At 49.4% G+C, this 24,577-nt stretch overlaps 3 protein-coding genes across 3 annotated transcripts in view; all 3 read right to left on the bottom strand.

Annotated features, from left to right (window-relative positions):
- Positions 1–13,190, bottom strand: part of LOC122371718 (rho GTPase-activating protein 45-like) — an 86,013-nt gene extending 72,823 nt beyond the window's left edge. The window contains exon 1 of the mRNA XM_043348291.1: positions 13,066–13,190. The gene's annotated coding sequence lies outside the window, so the exon portion shown is untranslated. The remainder of the gene's footprint in view (positions 1–13,065) is intronic.
- Positions 13,191–14,562: 1,372 nt separating this feature from the next.
- LOC122371725 lies at positions 14,563–23,131 on the bottom strand. The gene is made up of 4 exons (XM_043348329.1): positions 22,649–23,131; positions 21,311–21,473; positions 18,778–18,942; positions 14,563–16,404 (listed from the first exon to the last, which is right to left on the bottom strand). Exon 4 carries the CDS (start codon positions 16,352–16,354, stop codon positions 15,197–15,199), a length of 1,158 nt encoding a protein of 385 aa, XP_043204264.1. The 5' UTR covers positions 16,355–16,404; positions 18,778–18,942; positions 21,311–21,473; positions 22,649–23,131; the 3' UTR covers positions 14,563–15,196.
- LOC122371721 (D(1B) dopamine receptor-like) lies at positions 17,769–23,373 on the bottom strand. The gene is made up of 5 exons (XM_043348312.1): positions 23,244–23,373; positions 22,649–22,806; positions 21,311–21,473; positions 18,778–18,942; positions 17,769–17,806 (listed from the first exon to the last, which is right to left on the bottom strand). The coding sequence occupies exons 1-5, from the start codon at positions 23,371–23,373 to the stop codon at positions 17,769–17,771; spliced, it is 654 nt and encodes a 217-aa protein (XP_043204247.1).
- Positions 23,374–24,577: the final 1,204 nt, after the last annotated feature.

Here is a 24,577-nt window from a genome sequence, read left to right as displayed (position 1 = left end):
TGCACTTGCCGCAAGTTCATGTATTGAATCAGCCAAAGGCTGCTGCGAGCGTTTACCTACATTTTACATGATTCAAAATGACTGACATATCAGTTACTGATCTTTGATATCTAAGGAAGTGATTCGATGCATTGTCCTTGAATCCCTGTCCTGTACACATACATCACTCTCTTGCAAGGCCGAGGCCCATATCGCGGCTGCGGGCCCTAAGTCGCTGAGGTTTCTGTGATGTATAGGCTTCAGTCTCGCCTCCAATCGCGGCACGTTCTCGTCACTATTCTGGCGAGCAGTTTGATCCTACTTTCGTCAGACGGGACATCTGCGGCCCATTTCCAGCGCGCCTATTCAATCATGCAGCTTGCATCTGCTATGAGGCGGAGCGGCGGGCGGGCTTATTCCAGCGCGCGGGCCGGCGCGCCGGCGCACCGCCTACCGACCTACAAGGTCACTGGACCGGGCGGTGGGCTGCATGGCATGGCAGTTCGCTCTTTTATCCAGCAACCATGCTTTTCAACACGTACTTACCTAACACATTGCTATCTGCTGAGAGAATGAAATGTTTTCGTTGAATGTAAGCGTCAACCTGTAAGCTGTATTTACCTACAAGCTACAACACTAAATTATTAGTTCTGTTCATTTAATTGATTGGCTCTCTCATGATTTTGACCATTATTGAGCACCATTCGACCGCTTAGCAAGACAAAAGCTAAAGGCATAAACAAAAGCTAAAGGCTTAAAGGCATTCTCAGCACTCATCCTTATGCAAACGGTTTTCATGAAGGTAAAATACTTGATGCGTCAATATTGTTTATGAAAATACGCGGTTCGCTCCGATTGACCATCACTTAGCAATCACCCGAGTATCTAAAAACAACTTTTTTGTTCAGCTCCTCAGACTTAAAGGCAGTGGTCAGTCACGCAAGACGAGAGGTGAAGGTGCGAATTGGCGGCGATTGTCACACAACATCGGGTTAGAGGTCAGGGGCCGACGAAAATTGAGCTAGCGGGACGCAGTTCGCACCGCTTCTGATAATAAAAGTCGCATCATCACTCTTCATTGAATTGTCACCACCGTTATGAAATGAAACGCTATCTCATCACAAACGTTAAATTGCTGTGGTGTTTACCAAGTCTACAAAACATCTCTAACCTTTTCCATTCAACAGCAAAAGACGAGTTCCGGACATGCGATCGACTTCACGTGGTGCGGATAACGTTTTAATCAGCCTTGTATAAGCAGCTTGTCTGAGCAGATGAGCAGCCATCAGTCAGCCGACGCCACTGATGCCCATCTTCTGACACGCGTCACGTCTACTGGTCAGCGGTCGTCACTCCGCCGCCAGCGACAGAAACCTAGGCCGGCTCGTGCTGCGCTCTGGCCCAGTTTTTCCGTCAGCTGACCGTCGTGAGCTAGTCATGAATCCAGATGTGAGAAGATGCCGGCATCGGTGGGTGGTTGAGGAAAGACGTTTTGGAATTCGCATGGAGCTAAGATTGAGGTTGTGATGACAGAAAAGGTGGATGGTCCGACACTCAACAGTCCTTTTATAAAAAAATATATATTTAGGTACTGGTAAACTCGAACAAGTCAAATATCATGTTTTCTAACGCTAAACGCTATGTGGAAAGGAAATCTGTTTTTTATGTAAACGCTGAATCTTCATGTGCTCAATCGTTGCCTTATTAGTCTCGACGCATCTGGAAACGGGAATCCTTTCCAAGTAATTATAAACTGCGAACGAGTGGTCACCCTCTCCACGCAGCACGCGCCTCATCACTGCCAGATGGCAAGCGGCTGAATCCAGCGGATCGTCATCTCAGCTCGCTCTCGGAATCTACGCGGCCGGGAGGTGAGTGAATATGGAAGTGTCGCGTCACGGTCGATACATCTGTGGCCGTCACGTCGCCGCCGGCCGGCGTCTAACGGGCCTCTCCGAAAGGTAATCGGGAGGCTGGTCCAGCGGCCGGAGCAGACCTGGATCTGTCACCGCGTGGCTGTCGGACTGACCTGCCGGCCGGCCGGGGCTGGAACAGCCGTCCGACAGGCACGCCCACTGGACGGAGAGAGAGAGAGAGAGAGAGAGAGAGAGAGAGAGAGAGAGAGAGAGAGAGAGAGAGAGAGAGAGAGAGAGAGAGAGAGAGAGAGAGAGAGAGAGAGAGAGAAAGAGAGAGAGAGGGAGAGAGAGAGGGGGGAGAGGGAGAACAGACTGACAGACTGGCTGCTAGGCAGACAGACAAACAGACAGACAGACAGAGTCAGTCAGTCAGACAGACAGACAGACAGACAGACAGACAGACAAACAGACAGACAGACAGACAGACGGACAGACAGATATTGATGGAGCACAGTCAACAGACACATTTATCGTTTATGTCCAGCGCGACTGGGCATCGAGTGGCGGTTATTAGTACTGAGCAATCACTAGGGGAGAGCGGGGAGAGTTGTATCATGTCCAAGTTGTATCAGGGCGAATTGTGCTAAACTTATCCAATAGATGGCGCTCGTGACACGACCAACCGACGAGGTTTTCCGGGCGCCATCCTTCCCTGTTCTGTCGTGTGGCTGGGTGGACGCGTCTCGAGGTGAGAGCCGATTTTGTGTTTTTTAATGTCATTCTAAAAAAAATAAGTTGCAAGAAAATGTGTGTTTTGGGCATTTAGATGTGCACGAATTTGAAAGATCTCCGTAGCGGTGGTGAGGGTAGGTTCTAAGGCTGCGTGAGTGAAAATGGATTTTTCCAGCTGTCCGCTGTTTTTGAGCACGAGGATGTTTTTCCAAGATGGCGGCGAGGTACATGTTGTATCAGAGCCGGGTGGGGTATGTTGTAACATGTATATATGTATGTATGTATGGGTATGTTGCTTTTGATCGCGAAAGCTAAGCCCTGGCACGCGTTTGTAGGTAGCTAGTCAATACTCGTTCCATTTCGGCACAATTGTGTTGGCTTCTTTGCTCTTAACGGGCCACTTTTGCGTCTAGTCTGTTGATGTTTCGTTCGTTTCGATGTTTCGTTCGGATTGACCTAAGTTTGGTCTAATAAAATTGAAGCCTTTGAGCATATACATTGTATTAACCCCATTTAATGTTGTTGTTATGTTCAAAACCAGTAGCAAGCACACTCCCTGAAACGTGAAATAGTGATACAAATTACCCCACCATGTGATACAACTCACCCGAGCCATGGGGCAAGTTGTATCAAAAACATTGTTCTATTCGGCAGACCGTAGAAGAAAAACTGGTAGAGGTAGCGGAAAAGTTACTTTGCACAAAAAAGCAGAAGAATCAAGGAAGGAGATAGTATGGAAATAATGAGTTTATCACGGATAGTTACGAGGTTATGGGTCTCGGAGTAAAAACTGATACAACCCACCCCACTCTCCCCTACACGTAGCGGTAATCAACGTGGCAATCAATAACGTCTTCGACGCTGCGTGCCTGCAAACGTGTGAGAGTGTCGAGTAATGGCTGTCTCACGTGGGACGACGGCACAGACAGATCTCAGGTGCACATATTAGGTCTACTGTAACGCATTGATCGAGTGCTGAACAGTCTAACTGGAGAGTGAGACACTGTGATGCAGCCAGGAGGGAGTGAGCCGATGAAAATATAGTCGGCAGTGTATGAGGGAATGAAAGGATTCTATCACCATCAGATTGTCAGCATGTTGTCAGGATGAAAATGAAAGGGATTTGGACCATATTCAGACTTATAAAAACATTACCTACAAAATAAAATGTTTTAAAAAGGATCATTCAAGTCCGACGAATATGAATGATAGAGTAGTGCAAACGAATGTCAATGCAAACAAAGCTGAACATCATTTCGCTTCTGTATTGATTTAGCCTAAAAAACGTAAACTTTCTGAACCGACACATAATTGTAATAGCCCATTCAGCAAAAATAATAATAGGCCCAAATTACGTTCCGCCGAATCAGCGTCTCTGCCAGCCACTATCCCCACCCACCAGATGATCATCTGCAGGACGTGCCATGCGGCATGCCCTCCCACCACATAGAGGCTGAGCCTGTCGCCTCCCCCTAACTGGGACCCCTCCCCTCCCTCCCCCGTCACTGAGCACATTGCTGGCTCAGCCGAGCTTTTTTGGAGGCGCCGATTGAATCGGGCGATCGCCCGCCATTCGTCTGGATTTGGCGCCAATCGTGCCTAGATAGAGACGCGACTGGGACCAAATCGTCTCTGCGCGATGGAGGGGAGACCAAATCGCCGCCGGCGGTGGGAAAGGACCAGGTTGTCGCTGACGGCAGGAAGTGAACAGACCGTATCTGATAACAGGACATGGGCCAGATCGTCTCTGTGACGATAAGGAAGGGGCCAGACCACTGCAACGACTAGGGCTTGACAATCTGACTAAAACACACTTGGGTATTGCAATTGAGACTAAATTATATTCGTTTCAATTGCCGCAAGATCACGGTTTAGAGGCTGTAACGATGTCGCCGCTGAAACTAAAAGACAGGTAGGTATCGAAGCCCAAGTCATCACTCATCTTGGCTAGTGAGATATTTAGCAGTGTAGGGGAGAGTGGGGCAAAGCGGCCACCCGGGGCAAAGCGGCCACCCATCGTTTTAGCCCTTCATAGCTGGCGTCAGTTCCAATTTATGGTTTCCAATTATACTTCTCCCCACGGTCGTTCGAATGAGCCAGACCGGGGTTTCAGGCCCATCACCATTGTTCTGTGAAACACGGAAAAGCATTTCTTGCCAGGTTACCAACTATGTTTACAATTTTTAAATGTTATGTTATTCCAGAACCGTTTGGAATTTTTATAAGCGTTCTTGTCCATGCATTGCATGGTTATCGTACATGTATTCTACCAATTTTAATGTTTTTTACCCCACTAATAGCTAAGCTGGAATATTTTTGTCTCGGACGGTATGCGCGGGGCAAAGTGGCCGGGGCAAAGTGGCCACCCCCCAATTGGCCAGAAGTTGCTTCCATCTGGATAAAAAACATTATCTATATTCAAATGTGTCGTCATGCATTCAACTTGGCCACTTTTCAGTTGCATGAGTTACCAAATAATGCAATTAAATGTTTATTTTCATGAAAATCCTTTCTTTGTTTACCTAGAGGTGGAAGATGATTAAGTAAACATCCATCCTCGCTTAACCTTGTCACCATCAAATACCCTAGTCGTACACGAGGCAACTATTTTGTTTCTCATATCGGGGCTTGAGAAGACGCCGGTGGCCGCTTTGCCCCAGGGTATGGGGCAAAGTGGCCAATATGCATAGGTTTAAAGTTTTGTCAATATCTTTCATATGTGAACGCCTTTGGAAATAAAACGCAGTTGAAATAAAAGGCAACTTAATAGGGATCACATTGGTATAGAAAGAATCTTTCCAAGTTTAAAAATCAAGCGTTGGCATCGTGAGAAGCGTTAGGGTGGCCGCTTTGCCCCACTCTCCCCTACTGTTGACAAAGACGGCTCAATAGGTAACGGACCTTTTGCTGTCGTCCATTGCACAGAAATGAAGGGAGTGACATAATTATGCGGTGATGAACATATTTACCAATTGATCGTGCTAATGGTCAAACAATAAAGCATAATCTGATACTCGATTGGCCTATGATATTCACTGACTGACGCTCCGATCCACACTATTCGGTCATTCAATCAATGCATCCGGCGGGTGGAGAATGGCTATTTACTAAAGTACCTGCGATAACCAATCGCTGATCGATGGGCCGACGCTCCTCAATCCATCAGCCGAGCTCCACTCGACATTTAGCGACAGTCGCGGCGCAGCGACATCCGTGACGCACTGAACGCACGTCACCGCTTAGGTCAGCCCTGTGCGATACAGAGACTCCTGCGGTCAACTCTGGGCGGCACTAACGGTGTGCCGACGGCGCAGCTGTCGCCTCCGTCGTGCTCAGAGTCATAGGCAGCTCCGCGCCCGTGGCCGCATTCTAATCCAGCGACCCGGTGCCGCGGGGCCCGTCACGCCTGGCTGGATCGCATCAAAGCTACTCCACTCTGAGAGCGGACCGCACAGGACCAGACGGACCACGCGACCTACACGGGACCAGAGCCATAAGATCAAACTGGGACTTCGTAACTATGCTGAGAGATTTGAGCAGAGCTGGGACCATGAGCCATGAGATCAAAAATAGCATAACTGAGATATGACTTTAGAGTGTGTGGCTTGTGGCCTTGACATTCCATAAATTAATTAACCTTTTTCGTTATTTTATTCTTAAAACGAATTCACTATTAGTCCTGTACAGTGCAGTGTACACCTCTAAACATGACTTCCCAACAGTCAAACTGGATTATTCATGCACCGTGACGTTTATCATTTCATCTCTCGAGCCATGGTGTGCAGCTGGCTCACTACTGCACACTGAGCACTTAGTAAGACCTTCATATGTAATTCATACCGGTGAACTGGACAATAGTCAATACATATATGTATTGTCTGCAGTGCAACGGTATGAAATAGTCCCCATTAGGGACCCAGATCTGGCCAAATGATACCCTTCTTCCGTACATTGGATCGCGCGTGTCCGGCAGAGACACGACGGTTACAACAGAGAAGCAAACGGCGCAAGTCTGGTCCATATTGGTCAATTCGTATCGGCAGGAAGAAGGCGACTGTTAGCAGTTAGATTTGTGCTACAGATGAACGGTGGAGATGGTGAGCGTGGCGAGTCATTTCCTGTGTGAAATGATTTTGAACCACGGCAGCAATATGTTCAAGAGAATGTGATAAGTGTGGCATGCGGGAGCCGTAATGTAGTGAGAGTAAATGTGTGGGTGCCGTTGTTATGGCACCCTTTGTTCTCTTGTTTTGACGTGGATAAGCAAAAAGTCAGCGTCGCCTTGGATCTCTGTAGAATAAATCTGAAAAGGAAATTCTGCACTGCTGTAATCCCTGTGGGTATATTACTTATGCCTCGGAGAAAAAAGAAGTAAAATCTTTATTCTTTATACTCACAAGTCACGCATAATCTTTTGTCACATTCACACATATGTTTGTTTTCATGAATGATGGCACATGTTTTGTTATTTAAATTAATATGACGATCAAAAATGAAATATCATAATTATTACATACCTTAGCGTTTCAAATTTGTCACGCATATTCGACTCGGCAAGTTGTTGTGCAAATGAGGTTCACTGACACTGAAATATCACTGTAGATCACAATAATATTACTGTAAATTTTTGGTCAAACGTTTAGGATGATCACATCGCCGAAGACGGCTCTTCCCGCTCACCGACTTCATTTAGCCGGTAACGCTACCCCTGCAGCTGATCGCGGGCCATAAGGAGTAAATGCCATTAGCTGGGCTGCCACTAACTAGGCTCTACGAGCACAGTCGGCCAACTCAACTATCTAACGCCCCCCCCCCCGCTCACTACTTCTCACGCGTAAATGTGTATCCTTGACATTCCATGTTGGTTTCCACGGCACAGCATGCTCCCTAGTTTCCATGGTACTAGCGGTACCAGATGCCCGCAGTCATGGCTTCATTACTCAACCAGTATAACGCCTTTTGGGGCGACTAACGGAGCGAGCGAGAGGGTGGGCCTTGCACGTGCGAAATTGCGAGGGGGTACCTCCAACTGACTTGTGCACGGCACCCTACTAACTGGTCTCTAGCGATGTGCCAAATTTGGGCACAATCGGCCCAGCCGTTCTCGAGATCTGGAAGCGGCACCCTGCACGTGCGCACGTGCAAAATGGGTCCCAACTGACTTGTGCACGGCACCCTACTAACCGGTCCCTAACCGTGTACCAAATTTGAGCGCAATCGGTCCAGCCGTTCCCGAGATCTGGAAACGACCCCTGCACGTGCGCACGTGCAGCAGCACCCCAACTCTGGCACATGTATATGCAGTGCCTAGTGGGTGCCTACCTACATGCCAACTTTCAGCGCAATCGGCCAAGTAGTTACCGAGATATTGCAACAATTACAAAACTGACACCTCTTCGTTTTGCACGTGGCACGTGCATAAGGGGTCACCCACATGCATCGGGAATAGTCCAATACTTGGTAGAAGGAATGAAGCTACCCTACAAAAATTACCGCGTGTAAATCGGTCAAGTGGTTGCTGAGATATAAGCCTCGCAAAAGCGTGACCACGGCCGGCCGGCCGGCCGGCCGGCCGGCCGGCCGGCCGGCCGGCCGCTCATACTCAGAAATTTCCGTTAATCTAAGGAAAGACTACGCTCGCTTCGCTCGCTCCGTAATTATACGATGTGAGCATATTCAGCTAACAGTGAGAAAGGTTCCCAGAGGTCGTTAGGGTGAGCCATCGCTCGGTGGACGAGAGACATCTCGGACGTTGTGTTCCCAGCGGTGTTACCAATGGGTTGGCTAGCTCCTAGCTCATAACCCAGGGCAGGCAGCGGCCGTGTAGACTGAACCCATCCCCACCAATTGCTATAATAAAGACGAGCTGAGTAAAGGGAAACGTAAAACATATTTCCTTTTCGGTTACTGAATAGTGAACGGCAAGCGCCGATTACCAGTACAGCAAGGGGAGCAAAACTAATTTCAGTGCGCCATATCATCTGGAAACAAGGCATTAACAAAAGATTGATTGACATTTGGTGCCTTATAACCAATATTGTGAAATAATACGCCTCTGTTTAAACGGTGACAATCTCATTCCTAAACAAAAACGTTCAGGAGACTATGGCTGCGTCGTGCTTCGTCTGTTTTACAGATTATGGTCAATTTCGGTCATAAAAATGAGTATATACCTATTAATATTCTAAGTAGGTGTGCAGTGAATGATAAACATTAAACCTACTTCAATTTCATTACCGTCTAAATTCAGTGGCCTATGAACGTCGCTCAAAGCTCAGCCACGATGCGAGCGTTCCCGGCATTTCTCACATTTTGTCTCCCACATTCACATGTTCCGGCAGCGATCCATTACAGTCAACACGTCCGTCGCAGCCCGACTCCCGTGCGCCACATGACGCCGCGCCGCGCCGCATTGGTGCCACTGGAGCTGACCGTTACGAGGTGAGCGCCAGCTGATGCGCTGATGAGAGCTGGACGCGCGCTGGCTGACCGAAGGATGCCTTTTGCCTTCAGGAATCCATACAGTAACGTTCTTTGACATGGGCTGATGAGAGTCGGTGCTCCATGACATTGCGTTACGAGCGCTGACCGTGGGTGCTGGAGACGTCGAAATGAAACATGCGCCATCTTCGGAGGTGGGCGTGGTCCATTAACTTGTTTTTTGTTTTGGAATATGCTTTGCTGTGTCGTTCATTAGTTTGAAGGGAGGGGACACAAACTCGATGGAACCTATGACGAGTATTATTACCTCAAGCAAGGTTTCAGGTAATAGCTTGGCCTACCGTGGACCAGTACGGACTCAGCTGTGCCAGCACGGACCCGCGCTACACCTGCGAATGGCTAACTGAACGGCTGGTTGGTGACTCGGCCGCCTGGCGGCGCTGCCATCGCGCCCCATTGGGCTCTCACGTGCCGCTCTCAGTCTACTATGACGGCTGGCAGGGGGCCAGGGTGACGGGGCCGGCCGGCTCCGACACCGCCGACCCTGCGCCCAGCCGGGAGAGATGGCGGAAAGTGAAACAGGAGCGGCAGCAGAAAGCTGCCGACCGCCGATCAGCGGTCAGGAGCCCCGGAGAAAGGCATGGAATTAGAGAGGTCGTGGAGGCCGAGGGGTGACAAAAGGGTAGGCAATCAGCCGTGAGCTTACATGGCTTACCTCGCAGCCACTCGACGGGTCTCAATGAGAATGGGGAGGCGGGAATGCTGCTCTGGTACAGAGCCAAGTCAGCCATGACATAACTCAGTGAAACATGCCGAGAGAGCTAAGACACCAATGAAGGACATCAATTAAGAAAATAAAAAGGCATCTCTTCGCCATCAAGCGTGAGGGATGAGGATAACAGTCAGCACGGAAAGTCTATGAATTCAAGCCAAGTGACTTGACCATCCGGAATGGGTGCAGATCTTGTTTTTAGCTCAGTTTACGAGTGCACTCAATATGAGCACTTCGGAGCGAGCCTGTCCCAAAATCAGCACCAACTGACCCCAACTCAGAATTGGAAGGCCCAGGGACTCACATACGCAGGGAGACGAATAACTCTATTGATTTCTTGGCTCATAATGTTCCAGCTAGGTGGATTGGTGAAGAAATAGACGAAATATGATAATATCATACAGCTCCTCTCCCTTACATTGCATAATTAGCGGGCTCTATCAGATCAAACTCATCGGCTGTTTTATGAGGTCCCTGGCCACGAAAATACGTCTTAGTTGATTGCATTATCAGTACTGATGAACTCATAACACCGAACGTTTTCTCAGCATGAAAATGTTTCGCCGTATAACAAGCATAACGATAGAATCGCTCAGAAGAAACTCATGATTGATGTCGCCCAGCGTAACGGCGCACGCTTTTCGACCAAAATCGAGCCCCTTTCCCGTTCGCGTTATCGCCGCGCTGAACAGCTCGGCTGGGCGCTGGCCAGGGGCGTCGCCACGGATTTTTGAGTGGGGGGGTCGGGTTTCTAGTCTTCACCCGATGGGTAGGGGTGTTTTTTTTTTGCCACACTTCCCAGTTTTGTGCGTGCGTATGTGTGTGTGTGCGTGTGTAACAAATCGGCGCGCAGCGCCGCCAAATTTGGTATAACCTATTAGGTAGGTATACCTACCTACATCACTTGCGTAAAAATTATCACTGGTCACTTAAGGTCAGGTCGCCATGTCAAGTTCAGTTATACGGTATACCTCTATTAAAAACTTTCCCTTCTCGCCATTCTTGTAGCTTTTCTCCCATAACTTCGAAATTTGGTACACTGTATAGGTACCTAATGTATGGGGTTATACGTGTCAGCAATTCATGATTCTAACTGAGGATTTACATCTATGATCTGAAGGCAGGTCAAATACGTGACCTCATCATTAGAAAATAATGAGAAATTATAGAAAAAGCACGAATGCCTCCTGCTTTGAAAAAGTTCGTCAGAAACGCAAAATATCTTTGGAGCCATGACAAATCAGCTCATCATTGCCAGGGACAGGGTGCAACTTATGGCGAGTGATGACTCGAAAGGTCATTAGTGGAAATGTCCATCGATGGCCACCAGCATTTTTTTCTACAACTTTTGACGAAGACGCGGTAGAGCGATGACAGCACCTGGAAGGTGTTCATTGTTCAGCTCAACAACACGGATCCATTCATATGCAGCAGGAGGTCCTTTTTCGATCAGGACATAACGTTGACCTGAGGTCGTTTTAACGTTAATTCTGAATGGTCAAATTTTAACTCATGTGACGCGTCTCAAAGAGATCAAGACGGTGGTGACAAGACAACATATGTACATACCATACAAATTCACGGAATCGAAAGTTATTGCAAAGCAGATGTTTCGGCAGAATCTGTCCAGTTAGCTGTTTGCCTTCTTATGGGCCAAACATAGACCTGAGATGAAATCTAACGCGAAGCTAGCGAAAGAGCGTTAAAAGAGCTATCGAATAGTTTTCTGCTTCACTGTAGCCCTTCTATTGGTGGTTTCCCAGTCGCTAACGTATAACGTATACTAAACTAACGCTGAGGCATGCTTTCGACCCCTGATCGATCTACAGGTTTGCGGAAAAAAGAGCATACTGCCCGTGACGAGAGAAAGCCGATGATACCCATTTACAAGTTTTCGGGTCATCTCAGGACTCAGGTCATCGCCAATAAGTAGAGAAACTCGGGACCTGCTAGAACTTAACGAATGTAAGTTGTGCTGGTTTTTCGAGGTTCTGATTACGAATGTTATCTTAATTTTGAACGAAGATGATGACTCCATGCATTTGGGATAGATCAGGTCAGGTCAGATCGACCAGTACCTAATAGTGGATGACCACCACCGATTGCTTCCTAGCATGTTATATGAATAAGCATTACACAACTACTTCTTAAATGTTCAGATGGGCGCTAAGTTCAAAATCAGCTCCAAAAACTACCCTATCAATTAAAAGCACGTTATGAAAAAGTGAACTAAGGTCATCTTTATTTGAATCAGGGATATCGATTTATTTTAAGTAGGTGATTAACTCGAGCGCACCGGAAGTTTTGTTGCAATCGGCTCCTTTTTGCGCGACTTCTTTGCGAAAGCCCGAGACGGTTCCATCTGACTCCCTTTCCCCTACATGTGCACTGTACAGCTAGTTGTGACGGTAGCCATGGGGCTGAGGCTAGTTTGTAGTTTTGTAGTTAGGTACTGATCCGACGAATCGACTGCGACCATTTTTTTAAAACGATCAGACAAACGCTCGGGGCAGTTTTGGCGCGTCCAATCCTTTGAGGGATAAAAAGGTACTAGGATGGGGGCTACTTAAAAACATTGTTGTGCTGGTGTTCCCCGCCCACAGGTAATTGACCTTTAGGTAATTGGCTAATTGGCTTTAGGGAGCTCTTGAAGCGATTTTGAATCTGATGTATTTGTTGGTGTTGCTGACGCCTGCTTCACTGACATAAAAGCTAAAAAAGCATACTCAGCATCGCAAAAAGTGGGGGGGTCGACACCCCCAGTTTTCAAGAGTGGGGGGGTCACGACCCCCCCGACCCCCCCGTCGGCGACGCCCCTGGCGCTGGCACCGGTCCACGGCAGTCATCCCCAGACCCCAGTGAGCTAACGCCACTCGTCTGGCAGTAGGGTGTTCCGGTGCAGGGTGATCTGTGCAGCGGTGAGGTCGTCCTGAGCTCTTACAAAGCTACTGAATCACGGGGGACAAGCTAATCCCGAGGGAGTAATATGGGACAAAAGGAACCAGCTGACTCAGAGAAAACCACTTGGTCCAAAAGAGCCTGTTGATTTAGATGAAACCAGCTGATCCAGCAGACTGGTAGGATTTAGCTGTAACAAGCAATAGGCTGTTCCTAAAGGAACCAGCTAGTTCGGGAAGATCCAGCTAATCCCGGAGTCCGGGCACTCCATCATCCCACCGCTGACACCAGAGGGAGCCGACAGCGGCGGGGGACCACCTGAGCTCAGTCGGTGCGTCACAGCCCCTCCCCACGCCTGTCCTACCGCAGGCAGCCATCGGAACTCACCTGGGAATGCTCCAGGGGCTGTGTGGCCGCACCCTGCCGCTGCGGGTCGGCCCTGCACTCTCTCACCGTCTCACACTGTCTCACACCGGCACCACGGCCCCCGCGGGGCGGCTCACACCTCCGCCACTGCCGCCGGCCGCCGCCGAGCCGAGCAGCGCCGCCGTCGGCCAGACATACAGCCGTTGGCAGCCGGCCCGACTATTTTGGGAGCTCTCGCGACCGAATTATGCGTCGATTACTTCGATACGGAGTGTGGCGCCGGCAGTGTGCTTAGTTCGGTGCGGACGGTGCTCGTGTGCTCAGTTCGGTGCTCGTGTGCTCAGTGCGGTGTTCATGTGCTCAGTTCAGTGTTTGTGCATGCTTGGTTCGGAGGAGTGGGATGAATCAGTGGTGTGCTCAGTTGGATGAGGAAAGGTCGTGAGTCGAATGCGGACCATGACGGCGGTCGCGAATTGATTTCGGTGCAGAAATTCGTGTGTTCAGAATTCAGATCAATCTTCATTATGTTCAGACGTATAGGTCTAGCGATTAATGTGCCGATCCGAAAAGGCCCTTCGGCAATCCACACCTATTCACTGTTGTGATGCAAAAGCAGAAATTACATCGCCGGTACGATTGATTTAACCTTGGGACCTTCAGATTGGCATGCATTCCCTCGATTGGAATGTTTGGCTAAGCTTTCGGCGAAAAATGTGGCGAATGTTGTAACAACGATGACCTCACCGCGTTTCACAAACATGACAAGCCCGCACTAGTTATGTTCTGTCAAGGTGTAGTCAAATTGATCGTGGTAGATATTTATTCAATACCAGACGGAGAGGGCCCGTAGGGCGGCGTGCATCAGCTGCGCAGGCACTCGTTATTTAAACCCCTGTCGGAACTTGGAATTTCAAATTGAATATAATCTATTCCCGCCGAAATTCTCAACCACTTTAATTGGGTATGTAGGTACCTACAGCTTGAAAAAAACGCAAATTAAACGCAACGGGTGTAGTGTCAAAACTAATTTTACATTAATTAATGTTAAAGCCATTGCGAATCATCAAAACTGTAAGCATGCACACTGGGAGAATCGCTGGCTGTAACAACTATAGGAGCTCTACACAACTGACAGCCTCAGCAACAGGCCAAGGGGTTAACTGCACTCGCCGCTCACAGATGGCAGCAGCGTCTGGCGCCTGCAGGTAGGCTGTGGCGCAATGCTCAGCTCGGGAATTGGCCGCTCCGGGGAACAGGAAGTCGCGCGTGAAAATACTTTGAAATTAAAACAGCCAAATCTAAGAACTCTATACTCTTGGGGATCTCTGACGATCCTGTCCAATGTTTATGATCTAATTCTAGATCAACCGCCCAGCACTGCGACTACGCTCCGATTACCAGTGCTTCGTGCCGAAAGGGATGCAACCCAATGATCTTTTTAGCCATCTATAAGCAGCAGCGGTGTTTACACTATCCAATTATCCATAACAGCAATATGTTTTCATATTTAATAAATGATTAGCTTCGCGTACATTTATTTGTGATAGGCACCTGAAGGTTCAGACAACAATCATTGTGAAATATTACCTATACGTATAGTCATATATAACCCAGTCAATGCTGCATTCACACAATACAAATAAGCTTGCACAACACTTGTCACAAATCAACCATCCATGCTTTAAATGAATCATCGACAAGCGACAATGCATTTAAATTTAAATAAAGGGCGATTATTTTACCCTGTGACGATGTGAACAAGACGTTAGCAGTCATATGTCGGTGCGTAATTGAGGAGTAAACTGGACCATCATTTATCAGCCTGCATGTGTATAACGTATCATGCTCCAGCTCATTATCAGAGATACAGAATACCTGAAACTCATATACAGGCTGACCTGCTCCGCTTAGGCGGTTTTCATTCTTAGCCAAGCACAAAAAAAAACCTTTCATTATTAAAACCTCATTGAGGTAGCTGTCAGCTCTTATCAGCATCGGTATGCTGGACCGATGACATAATGTTACACAACACTAGCACCGCACCATTGCACTTTACCAATAGCACTGCATCACAGGACACTGACACTGCACCAAGCCACGAACAACGAACGATGCACGGTAAACCACCAACTCCGCACCGATTTCACAGCATTTACCGGCGGCAGGACGCACAGCCCTTCGGCAGCAGCTGTCTCAGTGCAGTCCGGTACTGCTGCACCATAACTCCGTACAACACCGGATTGGCCACCACACTCAGATTACAGAAGCACATTGTTACCACCTGCAGGTCCGCCAGGAGCGCCGACCAGCGACCAAAATCCGTACTAAGCAGCGACTCGGACACAACGGCGCAGACCACGAGAGGTAGCCAGAACAGAAGAAAAGCGACGATTATCAATACGGCCCGCACGGCCATTTTTCCTTCCATTTTCTTTTTGCCTCGCAGTCTGGCCTTGCTGTTCATGACACACACGGCACCCACCAGTCGATTCTGTCGTGTCGAGCGAGTGAAGGTTACGTTGCCGTCAATGTCGACCGCCGGTACCGGGCCCACCGATTCGTCCACAGAGCTCAGCTCGAGCAGAGCTGGACGACGGCGCGAGCTCGGGCAGCGCTGCAGGGTAGCATCGGCAACGACAGAGGTGTCATCGTCACTGGCGACAGCGACGGTGTCAGGATCATCAGGGTCTTCCTCGTCAGATTCGTCGATCAGAGGAATCCCAGCGAAGCTGAGAGGTCGGCCGCCAGGGGCGCTAGGTGCCGAGTTATAGATCTCGCCCTCGGCGTTTGCTGCGCTCCGAGCTGTGGATCGTTCGGTCGCGCCCTCCGTGCCGCAGGATGACTCGCCAACGCCGCTATCTGAGTCGGCAGAGGCGAGTCGCGGAGTGTCTGGCGGCTCTCTGATCACCGAGAGCCTCTCGCTGCGTACCGCGCCGGCCAGCAGGCGGTGCTCCGGCTCCACCAGCGACCGTAGCGCCGCCGGGTCGAGCAGCGGCAGAGTTGGATCACTGCGAGGGCTCCCGACAGAAGCCAGAGGACGCTGCTCGACCGGCGCTCCGAGCCGGGCTGCCGAGGGGTGAGGCGGGCGGCGCCGGGCAGGGAACACCCGCAGCCTGGGCAGCCAGTGGCGGCGACTGCGGGCGACGCTCCTCAGCCCCGGCAGGTTCGGGAGGAACGTGGAGGCGGGACCGGACACGGGAGAGCCGGAGGGCTGCAGGAAGCTGATCCGACGCCCGCCGGAGACTGATGCCGGCTCGAGGGGATGCTCCACCGCCTGCTGCGTGCGCTGGGCCAGCGTCTTGTCGGTCATCTTCCTCACGTGCTCTTTGATCTCGAGGTAAATGCGGAGGTAGAATGTCCCTGGAAAGGGAGCAATGAGTGAGTGACTAGTGAGCCACTGCCAAATAATAAAAAACGAATGACGATGTCCGTCTTTTGCATATGTAGTTGTAATTTTTCTTTTCCAGGTTTCTTTTTAGGGTTTCGTGGGATTGTGGGGCCGTTGTGGTCTGTCTGTATGTGCGTGTGTCTGTGTGTCTGTGATGTGTATTCTGCCCAGTAAACGGTATGTAAACACCGCTCGAAAGTGCTGGCTACTCGGGTGAACATTGACAATGGTGTTCGCTGTCCTCTGTTGGTACGTGTGTGACGTCATGGACTGACGTGTCTACGTGCCGCCTGTGCACTAACGTCACGCCACCGATGTCTACGTGCTGCTACCGCACGGACGCTCCCGCTGAACGGCTGGGCCATCGACAGCCAGTGCTCGTCGCTCTCAGCTCAGCTCTCAGTTATACGGGCCTTAGTTTTGCTGTTATAATGATATGCAAATGATGATGAACTTAACATACTCGCCATTCGCCAATGATTTTATGCGCTCCAGCAAAATACGTTCACTGGCATTGTATATGCAAATGTCTAAGCAATAGGCATACGGTTTTTAAAGGCATGAACAAGTCAAAATATAATTAAACTCAAGCACGTTCTCCAATTATTTAGCTATAGGTAAAATAGATACTGTAGTTATTTATTCGAAGTACATACCTACCTATAGTTGAATATGGCCAGCTCTGGTGAAATGACATCACGCAAAAACAGATGCCTCTACAGTCTACAATCTACATGCAAGAGTTACAATAACATGTTGGCCGTTCAAATAAAGTCACAAAGTCGAAAAGCCTCTGGCTTTATTCGAGGCTCAGTGTTGAAATGACAGGTGGCAGGTGTTTCTAATTTCCTTGCCAAGGCTGCACAGTATGATGATCCAAACAGTAATTAATTATCAACCTATCCTGGCATGCTGCATAAGCGAGGCAATACTCATCAACAGGACGATAAAAACGGAAAACAGGCACCTTACCTGTATCATATCGAGCGAAATGATATCGCTGGAGCGAATACAGGGCCCTCTTAATTTTTGACGGAAGTTCGATGCTTTGGTATGCACCTATATAAAGGTACAAAACTCTTTACGTAGAAACGTCTTTAGTATAGGCTTAAAACCTACATTCGGAAATTTGTCAGCTAAAGCCAAACAGCAATAATGACCAGCTTTGCTTTGATCGCACTGACTTCTGGGATCGATTCGGCCCGTTTAATGTCACAGTGGCCCACCAATCAGCTCCGATCGACCGGCCGGAGCCGCCGCCGGCCATCACCTGCCCACTAGCAGTGACTCATATCGGCGCAGCGGGGGTCGCGTCGGTAAATGATGCACCGACTACTCACCGGCCGGCCGTACCCTTACGGTGCAGTCCGTACTCTGGTCGGGTTTAACGATAATTTGGTGACTGGGTTGAGGGGACAGACCCCGACCATGAAGAGTCAGTTTAATAGATGAAAATCGATTGTCCCCTATTTGAGTCCGATACGTATGGACAGGTATATACCTATACCACAGAAAGGGCGTAGGGATCACGATACCTGATATGCGACGGTCTAAACGACGAACGGCGGGGTTCCAGAACGCACGGTGAAACGAAACCATGAGGACAGACGAAGCCAATCCAGGCCGTTCGCAACTGGGTGGCTAGCGTCAAAATACATGGGTCGCTTTTCGTCGACGCTAGCCACGATAAAGTTGGTTCATTAGCTTTTCTACGTCACAACCTTTTTACCGTATTCAGTGTTCACGTGGAAAGAAACTAAGTCTAGAAAGATATGAGACATTAATGATACGGTATGTTTCAAAAGTTTTCGTTATGCTAAGGTAGTTATTTAGCTCGTAACCCACGTGATGAGGCAGGCAAGCCGTGCACATTGGTCGTTAGGCATGTAATTGCTGGGATAGGAACCATTCCGAAAGGTTACGACCGCATGTCAGTGGCACACCCGGGGATATTGGATGGCGTCTGTCCGATATACGTGCGGAGGCTACCAACGGTCACAGCGCTGTGCGAAACTCGGAAACTCTGTACGCTACAGAGACATGATTCTCCTAGACTAACGTTTAAATGTCATCGACATCGTTTTCAATGAAATAAGTAATTAAAAGATGTAATTACCTACTGATCAGTGATTGCACTGATTATAGTAGCTCAGTAAAATAACTTCATGGATCAAAAAATAGCGCAAATATTTAAATCTTCTAATCATTAATCGCTGCTAATTCCCATTAACGTTACGTAACACAAGGTATTTTTGTACCAACGATAATCGACAATACCGCACCGCCTCTTTCACGTGAAGAGACGGGGCTTTTATTTAACAATAAAAATGGTGCATCCGACCCACCTATGATGACAATGTTGATGGCGCCCACTGGAAAATGCAGCAGGCAGAAGGAGTTGGCGAAGTTGTGCGGCAGCTGACCCGCCCTGCCCAGCACGGTTAGAGCCGAGTCCGGAGTCAGACGAACGTCTATCAGACTGCAAACCAGGGCCACCAGCCAGACAACGCCTGCGGGACGTCAGGTACACAGCCGGTCAGAAAAAGACGGGTAGACTCTTGGGCATTTAATGGTCAAAACAACAAGACGGTACCTACACACGATTCGGTCATACTAGCCGGATGACACGAAAAGTGCAATATTCACCGTTCAAATTGAAATACACGACAGTCGACAGGGACTCTTGTAACTGCATACTCTTAGACAAATACCTTATGATTTTGTTAACCCGCGCCCTGGTGGGGTCTGTTTATAACGCGACCTGGTGGGGGGGGGGGCTATTTTTTGCCCCCTCGTATCTCCGAAACTACTGGACGGATCCGCAAAATTCAAACGGCGTTCGAAAGGCCTGCCAAATTTGTCGAGAGAAACCAAATTTCATTGACCTCGGGGTCACCGATGACGTCACAGGCCAGGTCAAAGATGAAATGTTTCACCGTTCACGGGTCTTCTAGGGAATGCGCTATAACACAGAGGAAAACGCATTTTGTCGAGAATCAGCGATAGTGCGTCAGTTGCCTAGTAGATATGTTGCTATTAGAGGTCACTGACAATACCAGTTCAGGTCACAGGTCAGGTCACCAAGGGTCATAGGTCAGGTCACATGAGCCCAACTTTACTAAGGTTGTGTGATGCATGTTTTATGGCCAATTTTTCATTTCCAACTCAATGGTGTTGGTTATAAGACTATCAGGTACGGCTTAGGTCACTTTCTGGTGAAGTTCAGGTCAAGGTCAGGTCAAGGTCAGGCCAAAAAAGGTCAAATTTTAAAGTTGATAGTTTTGCATAAAATGGGTATTGCTTCGATGCAGCTCGTCACGGGGAGTCTAATGGTGGTCTTTGTTTTGCGCTACGGGGTCTAGAATTGCTAAAAATTGAGTTTGAAAATTTGACGTAATCAATTTTGAACAGTTTTTTCGCTATAACTTCGCCAAAAAAAGAGGTATCAATCTCAAATTTGGTATGTGGATGGAAGGCGTTAAGGACTATCACATATTTTCCGGTTTTTGCGAAATTCAAAAAACTTTTTGGATTTTTCGATTATTATATCCAAAAAATTTACTTTTTGATTTTTGCGGGTCAAAATCCAAAAATTTCAAAAATCCGAGATAGCAGTTTTGTAGTCCTGTTGATTCTACATCTTTTATGTCTTTATCATTTTTCTGTATTTGCAAAGCTATAGGCCTGACAGCTCTTCCCGCGAAACCCTTTTTTGGGTCGAAAACGGCAGAACATGACGTCACTCTGACGTCATTTCCGGCCAACCTATCATAGCCTTTGGAAAAATTTTTGGTCGCAATGTGTAAAATTGATGTCCGGGAGGGTACTGAAAGTTTGGTGACGATCGGCGCAGCGGTTCTGGAGATATAGCGAAAAGTCTGGAGGGGGGGGGCAAAAAATAGCCCCCCCCCCCACCAGGTCGCGGGTTAAGCACCTTTACACTGGACAGATCTCCGATCTGGTAAACAAAAAAGCCCTGAAGTCATTTAAAAGGTGCTCATTAATGCACTAGAAGTTACCTACATATATGGAATTCACAGTCTAATTGTTTTCCTATGTATTACGGAGAAAATAAATACAGACAAATAACGATGAACTGGCATGCCATTTTCCATATAGGTATAAGCCATAAGCCAGGCATAGTAACGCTAACCAACATATAATGACATGAGATTTGGGACCGTTTAACGGTTATATCTTGTTGCTTGCGTTGAACCATATCACTGAGCACAGTGCAATGCGCTGTAGGTGCCAGGTGGTGACTTCAGATGCCATGTAGTTCAAATTAGCTCGAACAACTAGAAACACTAGGACGACATGAGAGCGACATTTATGCGTGCCATCCAAATAACCCTAAGTGGCCCTCCACTCGCTTTCGTCAGCTCACCGCTCCGCCGAACAACTCACGCCCGCAGGCTGTAATGTCACGCCAGCCGCTTAGCGGGGCACTTAGCGACACACGACATCAGACCGGTATCCCTCCCGTGTTACAGGAGCGTCCCACGGGACCACGACACCTCAGCACTAAGCTGCTGCCTCACGCAGTGAGGCCGTCACTGCGGACGGCTTTGGGGCATATGACGGCACGGTAGCGCCCGATGACAGCTATTCTGGTCCGCGTGGTTCATGGCACTCACCGAGTCTGATGTTGAGCCGCGCGTCCTAGTTGCTGCTGGCTCAATTGGCTTAGAGCACTCACCAAGTTCGACGTTGAGCCGCCCGGCCTGGTTTTCACGAGCGCACGGCTTAGAGCACTCACCGAGCTCGATGTTGACCCGCCCAGCCTGGCTTTCACTAGTGCGAGACTGACAGTACTCACCGAGCTCGATTTTGATCCGCCTGGTGATCTGGTCATGGCTGAGAGTACTCAGCACTCACCGAGCTCGATTTTGAGCCGCCTGGCCTGGCGGTCGGTGGTGCGGAAGGGGTAGGTGACGCAGTGGAACCGCTCGTAGCTGATGGCTGAGAGAAGGCCCAGTTGACAGGTGACGCCGGCCGTGAACGTCAGGGTCTGCAGACTGAGCAGCGCCGGCGGCAGGCTCTGAGGGAGGAGAGACATGGTGGTTGAGACTAAGAGGAAGACAGCATAGCTGTGCTGGCGGCAGGCTGAAGGGAGGCCGGTCCGAAAGACAAGGGTGGTAAAGAGGGAGACACGTAAGCCCCAGAGGCAGACTCCGGGAGAGGAGAGAACTACGAAGTTGAGGGAGACACGAGACGGTGGGCTACACTTATATCTGCAATTAAACACAAATGGAATAAGTTCAGAACCATACTGTCACAGGGAGCTTCCAATGACCAGATGTCACTGTCTTATACAATACAATTTTATCAAGAACTGCCCCACCGCGCCTGTCTTCATCGCGATGTGTGTCTGCCTCGGACGTGGTGCGCTGCGCTGCCAGAACAAAAACAGCCCAGCCGGGGACAGGACTGCCAAAACGGCGGCTCTACTGATAAACAACAGCGACACGACAGCCATGAGCCGTGTGCGCTTTGTGACGGGCTTTCTTCAAAGTGCTGTTGTACTTTGGCTGTGACGTGACATAAGTTGTGCCTCAGCAAAAATTATATAATTATTAGATGCCTATACTTGTACTTCCGGGCCCCGGGGCTACGCTCACAAACAATTTATACAATTAACTGCTACCCAAAGCCCGATGCTCGTAACGTTCTGATTTTCGGATAGAAGGAGCATCATTAGAGTGATCATTCTGATCGGATTCGAACATTGTCCGACAAACAAAACTCTGTCTAATCACCCGATAAGAGAACGCGTAATATACGCTCAACGCAGACTGTAAAACATCCAGCTTCAAGTGGCAGGTACCTACCTAAAAGGAGCAACTGAGCTGAATTCAGAGCCATTCACATTTGGATTAAGTTCTGGGCAAAAACCGAATGGAAATAAGTCGACGTATTTATCATTTCATTTACCGATACAGATCGAAGCCCTGTTTCGGTATTTTCAGTTACTGTCCTTCGCCTCTGCATAGGTATACAGGGTGCAACACGATTCAACACCACAATTAGCTAATTGGTCCGTATAACTCGCGTGAGTGAAGTCTATCCAAACAGATGTAAAGGCTCGGTGAACGAGCCACCGTCTCCAGACCGGGAAAACGAATCGAGGCCAACCCGGGAAATCGACTCAAACCCCGGGCCGAGCCCGGCCCAGAACTGCCCAACCTCATGTTTTTGAGTGCCGTCTCCACCCACCTGCCGAACCACGGAGGCCACCAGGATCGATATCACCAGGGGCACGTTGGTGCCGGACACCACTGCACCAGCCAGGCACAGGTGCAGCACCAGCCGGTTGGTGTTGGTGCGGCGCAGAGACGGCGTCCGTAGGATGGCGGCTGTCAGAAGCAGGTTCCCTGCGGGCGCAGATCACACTAAAGGTTTCCTAACGTAGTATGCAGCATTTAGTACAGCCAGCCGAAGATGACTGATAAATGATGACTGATGACTGATCAGTGATCAATGAGCGGTGATCAGGCTCCATGATCCCAGGCCCGAATCCCATTCGATCATGTCTGAGGTCAGCCGTCAGGTTTTTCCGATGCTCGTTGTTTTCGTACTATCCTCGACCAGTGTCGATCGTTGAGGAACTGACCTCGACAAGAGGATCCGGACCTGCTTAGAAATGAAAACATGCATCCACAATCCACATGTTCTCTGTGGTCTGTGGATGGGACACAGCCACCGGTGGATTAGGTTTGCGCCTCTCTCTCTCTCTCTCTCTCTCTCTCTCTCTCTCTCTCTCTCTCTCTCTCTCTCTCTCTCTCTCTCTCTCTCTTTCTCTCTCCCTTACCTAAGAGTCCACCAAGACAGCTCACAACGGCCATAGACAAGCACAGCACAGTCGCCGGCTGCGATAGCGTCCACGCAGGCTCCACTTGGAACACGTATTGGTACCGTTCGTCGATGACACTGACGTTCATCATGGAACTTGGCTGGATTCGGGCCTCGGACACCGCTGGCTGTTTTTCAGTCACCACTGGCCGTTCGTCAGCCTTCAGTGAGCGGTCTTCAGTCCGGGTCCGTAGTCTCTAATGGCAGATATTCAGTCGCGCCTGGTCAGCCCCACCGTCCTAAACTGCGGGAGCCTCGGAAGCGCCAAGCTCAGCCATCAGAGGCGAAAGATGCTCCTCAGTTCACTACAGCCACACCATCCCTTGCATAATGCCTCGCGCCATCATATGCATGTTCTTTCGCTCTTTCCTCTCACATCTCTCTTCGTCTGTCCTTTCCACCTGCCCGAACACTGCCTCAGCTCCAAGCGCCACCCGTGCACCTGTCCCGGACCAGCACCCGACCTCCGCCGCCACCGTCACCGTCACTGCACCGCCGACGGCGACCACCAACGACGGTACCCTGCGTCGCCACCGACGCAGGCAGGTCGTCGGCGTCGACGCACGGGCGGCGATAGTGGCGGCGACTATCTAATCGGCACGCGAGCGGCGCGAGCTGTGGACACGAGGGCGCGCCGCGTATTTGGACGGTGCGCCGGTAATTACCTGGCCTACCCGCGCGCAGCTGGGGCCGTGGATGGCGACTGGCGAGGTCATATTTAGAATCTGCTGGGTCCGTGGATAACGACCGGCTAGGTCATGTTTAGAGACTGCTGGGGCCGTGGATAGCGACTGTAGGAATGGATAGTAATCGCTGGCCCCTTAAAAACTGAAATCAGTCGCTACCGAAGTTGGGTAGCGACTGTTGTGGTAAAAAACAACAACAATAATAATGTATATTCCATAGACATTTCTGTCGGATCTTTCGGTTTCTATTTACCTATGCAACATACGATATTCTATTTTACATACGAAAGGGGTGGGTTCAGTTCACCGTTTTACCCGAAACTGTGCTAGAGCTAACCCCTACGAGGGTCGAGGAACAATATGCATTTGCTCTGTTACATAGGTAATACAGCGGCTGGCACTTATCTCAACTTTAACCCTCGCATGTGTAGGGGGGGGGGGTCGGATGGACCCCCCCATGGTTTTTCGCGAATAACTCGCGTAAAAAGCGGACCTTTGACCTGTGACCTCTTTTCCGAGACCATGTTTGGCCGGAATCGCGATTCCGCGTACGTCGGCTCGCATTAGCCGCGCGTTTGCAAGCTTTTCGTGGTTTCAAACGTTCAAA

Source organism: Amphibalanus amphitrite, unplaced genomic scaffold, assembly GCF_019059575.1.
Source record: "Amphibalanus amphitrite isolate SeventyFive unplaced genomic scaffold, NRLGWU_Aamphi_draft 001272F_arrow, whole genome shotgun sequence".
Taxonomy (NCBI): Eukaryota; Metazoa; Arthropoda; class Thecostraca; order Balanomorpha; family Balanidae; genus Amphibalanus; species Amphibalanus amphitrite.
The sequence above is the reverse complement of the archived record's forward strand: the minus strand, read 5'-3'. Positions and strand labels throughout refer to the sequence as shown.